Below are 11,882 nucleotides of genomic sequence, written 5' to 3'. Positions count from 1 at the left end.
AAAATTTACACACACACGAGCTATTAAATCTCTGCACCAAATTCACCTTAAACCATCAAATATTAGAGTCTACAAGACTAGAAAATACGCTGGACCTCATCTTCACTAACAACGACTACCTGATTCGTAATAAAACGGTATCAAAGACAATTCACTCAGATCACAACGAAATAGAGGTAGAAGGCTCCTAACCAGCAAAATGTGATCATTTATTAGGCTGTCTTCACAAAATTCGGCTTCAAAAACAAAAACATGCAATGGGAACAAGTCATTTATATCTTAAATGAAACTAGCTGAGAAGATGCCCTAAATAATATGGATCCGAGTATTTGCCTAGAAAAAATAAACTCTGTGGTTCTTGAGATCTGCTCAAGGCACATTCCATTAAAACAAACAAAGAGAGATGTAAACTAGAAAGAGAGAGACGTTCCCTATACAGACAATGGAGAAGAGTCACAAAGCTGATGAGAGGGGCCAATATATCTGAAACACGAAATTACAGATGTTGAATTTAAGCTTAAGGAATCTTCCATGAGATAAGAATCGCAGGAAGAACCAAAAGCCGTAAAAGAAATTGTAAAAAAAATACCTCTTGTCCTATGCCAAATCTAAGGGAAAAACAACATCCAGTATGGGATCATGCTTAGGCGAGATGGAACATACACAGATGACAGCCAAGAAATGAGTGAGATACTTAAGTCCCAATATGACTAAGTTTTCAGCAAGCCACTACCCGAGTAAGGGTCGACAATCTTGGAGTTCCAAGCGAATTCTTTATTGACGAGACACAAAACTTGGTCATTTCAAAAATCTCGGATATTTTCGAACACCACATGACACTGAAAAGATAATGAATGACTTGCCCATGCACTCTGCCCCATGCCCAGACTCATGGAACTCCGCGTTCATCAAGAACTGCAAGAAGCCAATGTCGCGTGCCTTCAGCATTCTATGGAAAGGGAGAATGGACACAGGGGTCATCCCACACTCACTAAAAGCAACAAGCATAGCCATACTCTGCAAAGGTGGCAGTAAAGCGATTGCAAAGAACTACAGACAGACAGCACTAACATTCTATATCATAATAATCTTTGAAGAGCTCTAAGAAGCAAGATCGCGAAACACCTAAATATTCATCAACTACACAACACAGGGCAACACGGGTTTAGAGCAGGTCTCTCCTGCCTGTCCCAAGTATTGGACCACAATGACAAGGTCCTGGATTCTGTAGATGATAATCAAAATACAGATGAAGTATACATAGACTTTGGAAAAGCTTTCGACAAATGTGCTCATGGTGTAATAGCACACAAAATGCGAGATGAAGGAATAACAGTAAAAGTTAGTAGATGGATCTGTAACATCCAGAAAAATAGAACACAGAGAGGAATAATAAGCAGAGTAAAGTCTGAGGCAGCTACAGTGGAAAGCTCTGTTCAACAAGGCACAGTACTTGCTCCCATTCTATTCCTCATCCTTGTCTGACATAGTCAGAGATATCGACCATAGCTCCGTGTCTTCCTTTGCGGATGACACCCGGATTGCCATGACAGTGACTTCCATCGAAGACACAGCAAGACTCCAAGCACACATGAACCAAATCTTCAAATGAGCCACTCAAAACAGTATGAGGCTCAGTGAAGAGAAATATCAACTACTCAGATATGGAAAACTTGAGGGAATTATAACCGTATCAGGGTATATGACAAATTCCAACCAAACAAAAGAGCAAAAAAACAAATGTGAAGGAATTTCGAGTGATAGTGTCAGAGGATCTCGCCTTCAAAGACCACTACAATGTATCTACCTCATCTGCTAAGAAAATGAGAGGATGGATAATGAGAACATTCAAAACTATGGAGGCCAAGCATGTGATGATTCACTTCAAATCGCTTATTCTCTCTAGGCTGGAATACTGTTGCACACTTACTGCCTTCCTCAAGACAGGCGAAATTGCTGACCTGAGAGTGTACAAAGAACTCTCACGATAAGGCACCTAAATAACTGGAAACGGTTGAAGGCCCTTGATGTACATTCCCTGGAAAGCAGGCGTGAGAGATGCATTATAATATATGTTTGGCCCGAAAAAGAAAAACTTTCAATCAAATCACTGTCTTGCCAGAAGGGTGCGTTACACTACCTAGAGGGATTGATACCAAACTTTCACACAAAAATCACTCCCTATGAAAGCAAGAGTCTCGGCAGGAGATGCAACATTCCCCCAATAAAAAGCAAAGGCACCACAGTACACTGAGAGACAACACAATAAGTGTCCGGGACCAAAGACAGTTCAACTGCCTCCCAGCATTCCTTTGTCTTATCAAGCAAGAATGGATACTTGAGAAAGAACATCGCCTACATAATACTGGTTGTGGAGACCGCAACGCCAGCATTCCTTTGTCTTATCAAGCAAGAATGGATACTTGAGAAAGAACATCGTCTACATAATACTGGTTGTGGAGAACGCAACGACAGCATTCCTTTGTCTTATCAAGCAAGAATGGATACTTGAGAAAGAATATCGCCTACATAATACTGGTTATGGAGAACGCAACGCCAGCATTCCTTTGTCTTATCAAGCAAGAATGGATACTTGAGAAAGAATATCGCCTACATAATACTGGTTATGGAGAACGCAACGCCAGCATTCCTTTCCCTTATCAAGCAAGAATGGATACTTGAGAAAGAACATCGCCTACATAATACTGGTTGTGGAGAACGCAACGCCAGCATTCCTTTGTCTTATCAAGCAAGAATGGATACTTGAGAAAGAACATCGCCTACATAATACTGGTTGTGGAGAACGCAACGCCAGCATTCCTTTGTCTTATCAAGCAAGAATGGATACTTGAGAAAGAACATCGCCTACATAATACTGGTTGTGGAGAACGCAACGCCAGCATTCCTTTGTCTTATCAAGCAAGAATGGATACTTGAGAAAGAACATCGCCTACATAATACTGGTTGTGGAGAACGCAACGCCAGCATTCCTTTGTCTTATCAAGCAAGAATGGATACTTGAGAAAGAACATCGCCTACATAATACTGGTTGTGGAGAACCCAACGCCAGCATTCCTTTGTCTTATCAAGCAAGAATGGATACTTGAGAAAGAACATCGTCTACATAATACTGGTTGTGGAGAACGCAACGCCAGCATTCCTTTGTCTTATCAAGCAAGAATGGATACTTGAGAAAGAACATCGCCTACATAATACTGGTTGTGGAGAACGCAACGCCAGCATTCGTTTGTCTTATCAAGCAAGAATGGATACTTGAGAAAGAACCTCGCCTACATAATACTGGTTGTGGAGAATGCAACGCCAGCATTCCTTTGTCTTATCAAGCAAGAATGGATACTTTAGAAAGAACATCGTCTACATAATACTGGTTGTGGAGAACGCAAAGCCAGCATTCCTTTGTCTTATCAAGCAAGAATGGATACTTGAGAAAGAACATCGCCTACATAATACTGGTTGTGGAGAACGCAACGCCAGCATTCCTTTGTCTTATCAAGCAAGAATGGATACTTGAGAAAGAACATCGTCTACATACATAAAGCAAGAATACTGGTTCTACATAATACTGTGGAGAACGCAACGCCAGCATTCCTTTGTCTTATCAAGCAAGAATGGATACTTGAGAAAGAACAGAATTATGAAGACCGGGATAAAAACATACGTTAAAAGAGTTATAATCATCATTACTGGAAGACCGGAAAACTAGAACAGATAAATTAGCAGACATAAATAAAGTTCAAGATGTCACAAGAACCAATAGGACTGTGGAGAAATTTTCTCCAGGAGGGGGGTATCAGCCCCCTTCAGCCCCTTTCAGACCCTTTCAGTTCTGAGGGGTGTAGCCATCTCAGAAGAGGCAAGCATCTTGTTTATTGTTACAGCAAGTAATTGATTCCAGATGCAGTACAAGTATGTGACGTGGTCAAGCGACTGCCGCTCCTTGCAAGACTCCAGTGTTGGAAAGTGTAGTTTAATAAGAGACAGTCCATCTCTTACCTTAGCAGGACAATTAAGGAAAATCCTGCTCCCACTTTGTTACCATGTTAAAGATAGTGTACATTGTTGTCTATGCTTAAGACAGCAAGAATCAAGCATTCTGCTTTGCTTGATGGAGGAAGTTTGGCAAGGAAGCAAAAAGTACTAGGTCAGCTTTTCCTTTATGTTCTAGAAGCATTGCAGTGGCATAGGAGGCTGTGAGGTCAGGTTACTTTTGACTCTACTGAGAGAGACATTGACGTGATGGGATAACCAACAAAGAACACTGTTCCACGTGTTTCCACTAAAGAATCTCAATAAACACTTACAGAGAAGTGTGATCAGCTTCTTTAATGCCATTAGGTGTGAACAATTGTTGATGAACAGTGTAACAACGAGTGTTGCGATCCAACAGAGTGTAGTGCGACATTCTTCAAAGAACACTATTCTTCAGTCAACACATCGGACATCCGGGCATAACTACTGGTCAGATACATATACCCAGGTAAGTGTACTAACTCGTGATGTACTACTGTTGACTGCACAGTTGAATATTAGTTACGAGTTAGTCACTTATCATAAACCGCGGTGATAAGCGGACTTTTGAGTCCACACAAGTGAGTTCGTCGGCAATCAGTGAATGAAATATACTGACATAACACCCCCCAGGGATACATTATTATTAACATAATATACTTTATTTCAGCCCGTTAAGAAGAGGATGGGCAGCTTCACAAGACCTCGTCTGCAGGGGCGGCTGTGTGGAAGATAGATGTCTTATCAGCTGAGTACTCCCTGGAGTTTACCTGGAGAGAGTTCCGGGGGTCAACGCCCCTGCGGCCCGGTCTGTGACCAGGCCTCCTGGTGGATCAGAGCCTGATCAACCAGGCTGTTACTGCTGGTCTATATTTAATCTCTAACCTTAGCTTGTAAAACATTTTTCAACAAGGATAAAAGAAAGAGAATTCACTCAGAGTAATGACTAAATGAAGTCTATTAACAAGGAATGTTGTGAAGGTCAACTCAAATCTTGGATAGAAAATTAGAATTTCAGAGCCAAAACGAGATGGGATTAAATAGTCAGATACATGAAGTGAAAACATAGGAACCAAAACCTAGAGCTTAACCTCCGCAGACACAACATATGAGGTGGCACACATATGTATCGTGCCTTCTGTACGACATATGTGCGGGAACAATAAAGTTCACTGAACCAATAATGTAACTAAACAACATAATGTGAGTGTATTCTTCTATCACAGAGTTGACTGTGAACTAATATAAGGTAAGATATATTTCTTCAGTATCTTTCACTGAGAGAAAACTTCCTACACTTCTCACTTGACGTAAATTTTCACTTAGTTACGAACATTTTAACTTTTTAAATAAAAATTTTGACTTACAATCATCCAAACTTTTCTCTTTTATTTTAGAAATATTAATTGAACTATATTTAAACAATGGAATATTAAAACATTTCTAATAATAGGTAAAAAATTCACTGAAATAGACATTACAATATATCATTTAGGATTTGAATAAACATTATAATACATCATTTATGTTTTGTCAGTTATATTTATTTGGACATATAAATAGTCAGTGTGAGTCGGTGATGCACCTGCTGTTGTACGTGGGTGTGGCACCTGCTGCTGTACGTGGGTGTGGCACCTGCTGCTGTACGTGGGTATGGCACCTGCTGCTGTACGTGGGTGTGGCACCTGCTGCTGTATGTGGGTGTGGCACCTGCTGCAATATGTGGGAGTGGCACCTGCTGTGATATGTGGGTGTGGCACCTGCTGTGGTATGTGGGTGTGACACCTGCTGCAATATGTGGGTGTGGCACCTGCTGCAGTATGTGGGTGTGGCACCTGCTGTGATATATCGGTGGTGCAGCTGCTGCGATATGTCGGTGATGCACTTGCTTTGATATGTCGTTGGTGCAGCTGTTGTGATATATGGCCGAGTATTGCCATGCAAATTACTTCCCAGATAAAATAAGTATAGTGTAAATCACTGCCAGGTTTTGATACTAAAATATACATAACAAAATATAATTATGTCTTTCAGAACTAATAGAGTTTTGTGAATGTTATTATAAGACGTTTTTTACTGTTAGGGTGAAATTGTGCTAAATATTAATCTCACCAGAACGCCTTCCATGTCTGAGCGGTGTATCCGGTCTAGGACCAGCAGCTGGAGTCTCCCCTTTTCACACCTAGGTGTTACTTCCGGTTTTGTCCTTGACCTCGCCCTCGAGACTACCTCACCCTTGACCCCCCCCGGTTTTAGGGCCAATACGGTGTATCCCCTTCCCACGACCCCCCTTCGCGACCCCCCTTGTCGCGCCGCGCGCCCACCCGCGCGCCCGCCCGCGCGCGTGACCCCCGCACGCGCCCGCCCGCGCGCCCGCCCGCGCCCTTCGCGACCCCCGCCCGCGCCTTCTGCTGCGCCTTCTGCAGCGTCGTCCGGATCGCCCCCGCGCCTCGAATTTTTTTCCGATTTTTTTCGAATTTTTTTTGAATTTCATTTTCTTGTGCTCTCCATCTCCTTGGATCAAGTTTTTAAGGTTCCCCCTCCCACTTTCACCCCCATCCCAAAATTTCTCGAAATCAAACTCTCCATCTCCTCGGATCAAGTTTTTTTTTGGATTCTTCCCTATGGGGTTTTCTCCATCTCCTTGGATCAAGGTTTTTTTGGATTGTCCCTCCTTCCACACCCAAATCCCAAAAATTTCTCAATATTACCAAGTTTTTTGGATTCCCCCCAATGGGGTATTCGAAATTCTCCATCTCCTTGGATCAAATTTTTTTTGGATTCCCCCTCTCACTTTCACCCCCATCCCAAAATTTCTCGATAATACCAAGTTTTTGGATTCCCCCCTATGGGGTTTCGAAATTCTCCAATTCCTCGGATCAAGTTTTTGGAATCCCCCCTCTGAGGGCATGCTTACTACAGGTCTAAACAAGTCAAATGAAAGAAGGGTGTTTACTCGGCGGTCAGTGACGTCTCATTAAGTTAAATGAACTACACAACAAGCTGAATCTTGTCGACCCTTTTAGTTCATTAAAGTTAATAAGGGGACACACAGCGATGACCGCGCACACAAGCTGAAACTTGTCGACTTCCCCCTATGTCGTCACCCAGGCTGAATCTTGTCGATCCTTTTAGTTCATTAAAGTTAATAAGGGGACATAGTAGTGACGTCACGCGATGACCCCACACACACAGGTTGAAACATGTTGAGCCTTTTAGTTCATTAAAGTTAATAAGGGGACATAGTAGTGACGTCATGCGCACACAGGTTGAAACTTGTCGATCCTTTTAGTTCATTAAAGTTAATAAGGGGATATAGTACCTACATCATAGGGAAAACATTTTCATCATCAGAAAGACACATTTCAGGATAACACTAATACACAATATTTTTTTTTCATTATTTATTATACAGCCATTACATTTCTGGTAATACATCACTCTATTCTCCTACGTTTAGATGGTGGAATATCAGGGTGTCCATAAGCCAAGGATTCATTAGTATTCAAATGATATCTTTTATCATCAAAGGCTGACAAACCTCTCTTATTAATTCTTACCGTACATATTTCACCTTTTACATTACTTATAGACTTACACGTGAATAATTCTCTATCTACATTTGATAAAACATTCTTATATCTTGCATGTGTTAATAATGGCATAAATTGCGAAGGAATACCCTTGGCTCTGCTGACAGTAGTTGATCTTCCAGCAATCTTGACAGAATACATTTTAGCTTTCAGGGCTATCAACTCGCTAATATGGTTATCACACATTTCAGATTTCAATAACCCCAGCTCCCCTTTTCTACTATCATCATATAAGGGATGATCAGGACTGAAATTTGAAAAATCCATATAACCTAACAATGGTTCACTTTTTAACTCGGTGTACAAATCTTTACATTTCAAGCTAAAAATATACGAGTCAGTATCGGTATAAAGAAGTCTTACATCATCACCATAATGCTGTTTTAAAACTTTATACCAAAAATGATACAATTTCTTTTTAGCTATCTCAAGAATTTGAAAACCGAGATAAAGTGGTTGCTTAACTTCTAATATATCTTTATTGAATGTGCAAATCACTCTATCTTGATTTAAATGTGTGATATTTTTTAACAAAGGATCTTTACTCGCTCTAATAAATGCTTTCTCATTATTGATATATCTATATTTCTCAGCATACTTTGTAATATTCAGCAATGATTTCCCATATATGGCGTTATTAGTTAATTTGAAGGCTTTTGACTTGATAGGACATCTTGTAGCTGTTCTCTGTGCAATATTAGTTGATATGAAAGGTTCTAAAAATTTTGTCTGTGTATATTCATATATGGTATGAACCTTTTCCACCTCTAACCCAAGTTCCAGTAATAACTGTAACAATTCTAGACTGATCAAATAATTTTTCTGAGGTAAATGACTGCCCACTAATTTCCCATTAGATTTGGGGATCTTTCTACCTTCATTTTTCAATATAGATTCACAATAAGGAGATAACATCTCTTCTGATATATTCATATGTGATAATATTAAAGGAAGTTCATCAGTGAGTCTAGCTACCTCGGGGGATATGTGCTTGGTATCACATTCTATCCAATATCCCTTTTGACCTTCACAGGAAACATTACTTAATCCCACATCGAGGATAGCATTCTTCTCGTCATTCGATAATTTTCTGATGCCATTCTGTGGAAGAGCTTCAACCATCGCACTAGCATACAAAGAATTGAAATCTAGATATAGAATATGAGTGCCCATTCCACTCTCAACATCAAAATTAGGGTTAATTAGGGGATTATCTGCTTTAGAATACTGATTAATTGCGCACGTAAACCCACCTCTGAGATTCCTTTTAATCAAGTCATATAATTCATGGGAATATATCATATCTAATCTTACATTAGTTTTCAATAGGAATGCATCCCAACTGAATGATGGTAAACTTATATAATTACTAACGTCTAGCTTATAAATATCTTTGAGTGTTTTACGCCACTCCATGAAGACATCGGCTAACAAACCAACATCTGTCTTGAGATATAACATCAAGTAATCTCCTAAAGTCTTACATTTACCCAACTCAAACACTTTCAATGCATGTTCATAATCTTCTTGGCTGATAGCGCTATTTCTCAAAGAATTAAAAAAATGATCTTTACTCGGTAATTTTGTTTCATCGAGCTTCTTTAAACTATCAATATAATCATAACACAAAATTTGTTTTCCTTTACATAATAAAGGTAAGACATCTCGAGGCACATCTTTCAGAATAGTCTCTGTATATTTCAGGGATTTACCTGCCTTGATATGTTGTTCTGCTAACGTGGAAAGAGATCCATTCAATAAAGACAGTGAATCCTGAAACCTAACCTTACCTATGTCTACTTTCAAGAATTTGAATCCTTGTTTCGAATGAATTTCAACGTTATATTTATCAACATTCAATTCCTTTAAAATTATTCCTAAATCATACGACATGTTATGACAAAAAAGCAATAATTTCTCTCTCTTGTCTTTACACTGCATATTACAACGTGCACAATAGGCTCCAATATAATTATTGAAATTTAAAGTATGGTCATGGTGTTTATGTTTGTCCTTGGGTTTTTTGAAGGTGTTACCACATAATTCACAAGTGTTCTGAGAATCATGCCTCATCTTATCCTCCTCTGACATATGGATTTCATGATACTGTCTTCTAAACTTTATTTTATTCCATTCACCACTAACATTTAAAATGAAATGATTAACAGCATCCTCCCCCTTATAACTCTTTATACACACTATTTCTCCTTTGCGATCAAATATAATATAACAATAGGCAATGGCTTTATGACGAGACTCAATTTTACCTGCCGGGAGAGTTGTGTCTAATGCACATTCGAAATCAAATACACCGATATATTCGTTGGAATGCGTATGACTAAAATTTTCAAAGTGTACTGTTGTTCCTTCCGGGGGGAATACGAGAACCTGATTGATTTTACATCCATCTTCGTGGATATCTAACTCTTCCTGTGTATTCAACTTCATCAAACAACTATGACAGTGCTTCTTTACATCACGATCCTTCATTATCGTTCTAACATACCCGTCAAAATCTTTGATTAAAACCAAATGTCTTTCATTCAACAATAACGCGCACATAATGTCCTTATATTTCTTATTCCCCTTACGACACATAGCCATAAATGTCCTATCTTGATCCTTTCTTAATTGATAAACATATAATGACACTTTATTTTCCTTCTCTAATATACCTAACTTATCACGCGTAATGGGGAAATCATCTATAGAAGTTTTTGCATGATTAAGACATCCTCTCTTAGTAGTAACTGCTCTGCGAATATCACACCATGACATGTTCTTTTTATGACATTGATAGGCAGCAAAAGCACGCAGTACACATAACCCATCATTAATCTCTGGATTAAATACATATTTCTTCCCTCGCAGTTTCTCGGGATATGCCACATATGACCCCACTTGCACTCTGAATTCTACTTTAACATATTCGATACTGAAAGATTCGATTTGATCTATGATCCAGCCAGATCCTTCCTGATCTTGCAACTCTGACTCGTATCTTTCTAATATTGTTCCCACCCATCGATCAAATACTTCAGAGATTTCCTCTTCACTTACTAACTCAAACGCTAAATTTATCACAAATTGTCCATTTTGATCATCACCCGATATGTTTTGACGTAATGTCCTTATAACTATAATTGGGTGGATTCTGAGCGACATTGCTAGAGGCGATCTATCATACATATCTCGCATCTGTTCTATAAAATAATCCCTATAAACATGTAAATACATTCTTAACTCTCTGTTATAAGTTGAAGGAACACTATATTTCCTCACTGTATGTCTACCTCTAAAATTCTGGATATATGTAATAACTTCTGGGCTCTCATCTTCACTATTATGCGTGTCAGACACGTCATGCGAGGTAGTTGCTCTCTCATCATCATTAATGGGCGCAGAAGTATCCGCACCTCCGCATTGTGAGGTACCAACACTAGCACTCTCACCACCAAGCTGTGCGACATTACTACCAGGTGTATTTCCTGCAGAGGAAAAAAGTATATCCAATTCATAACCCAAAATATTAAGATTTCAATGATTCAGAGGAACACCCTTCACAAACAAATATTAAGATTTCAATGAACAGAGGAAAAAAAAAGCATATCCAATTCATAACCCAAAAAAATATTAAGATTTCAATGAACAGAGGAAAAAAAAAAGTATATCCAATTCATAACCCAAAAAATATTAAGATTTCAATGAACAGAGGAAAAAAAAAGTATATCCAATTCATAACCCCAAAAAAATATTAAGATTTCAATGAATAGAACAAAAAATCTTTTCTCGAGTGACTAGCACATTTTCACAACAAAAAGATCACAATTGGATACATACCTGTTTCTATAGCCTTCTTCCATAAAGCATCTACACGTGCCCACTCATTATCCAATTGCAATAACCTTTCATTGCGTTGTACACCGCCTTTCTCGATTACCAACGAACGCTGCTTTCTAATCGATAATCTTCTCTTCACCAATGCTTCCAAGTATTTCGAATATATGCTATCCCCTGTTAAGAATTTCACTTATTTAACACACTATCACAGTAAAAATTTCACTCGTATGCTTCAACAAAAATTAACCCAAATCATTAACTGTATGTTTCAACATCAAGAATTTTCTAACAATCTCCTCTTCACCAATTCACTTATTAACACACTAACCCAGTAAAAATTTCACTCGTATGCTTCAACAAAAATTAACCCAAATTTCACTCATATGCTTCAACAAAAATTAACCCAAATTTCACTCGTAT

At 38.9% G+C, this 11,882-nt stretch overlaps 1 protein-coding gene across 1 annotated transcript; it reads right to left on the bottom strand.

Moving 5' to 3' along the window:
* Window positions 1–7,449: 7,449 nt before the first annotated feature.
* On the bottom strand, window positions 7,450–11,676 carry LOC138851486 (uncharacterized). Its single transcript, XM_070080683.1, has 2 exons — window positions 11,463–11,676; window positions 7,450–11,110 (listed from the first exon to the last, which is right to left on the bottom strand). The coding sequence occupies exon 2, from the start codon at window positions 10,857–10,859 to the stop codon at window positions 7,467–7,469; it is 3,393 nt and encodes a 1,130-aa protein (XP_069936784.1). The 5' UTR covers window positions 10,860–11,110; window positions 11,463–11,676; the 3' UTR covers window positions 7,450–7,466.
* Window positions 11,677–11,882: the final 206 nt, after the last annotated feature.

Source organism: Cherax quadricarinatus, unplaced genomic scaffold (assembly GCF_038502225.1).
Source record: "Cherax quadricarinatus isolate ZL_2023a unplaced genomic scaffold, ASM3850222v1 Contig769, whole genome shotgun sequence".
NCBI lineage: Eukaryota > Metazoa > Arthropoda > Malacostraca > Decapoda > Parastacidae > Cherax > Cherax quadricarinatus.
This window is presented reverse-complemented; position numbering and strand designations above follow the sequence as displayed.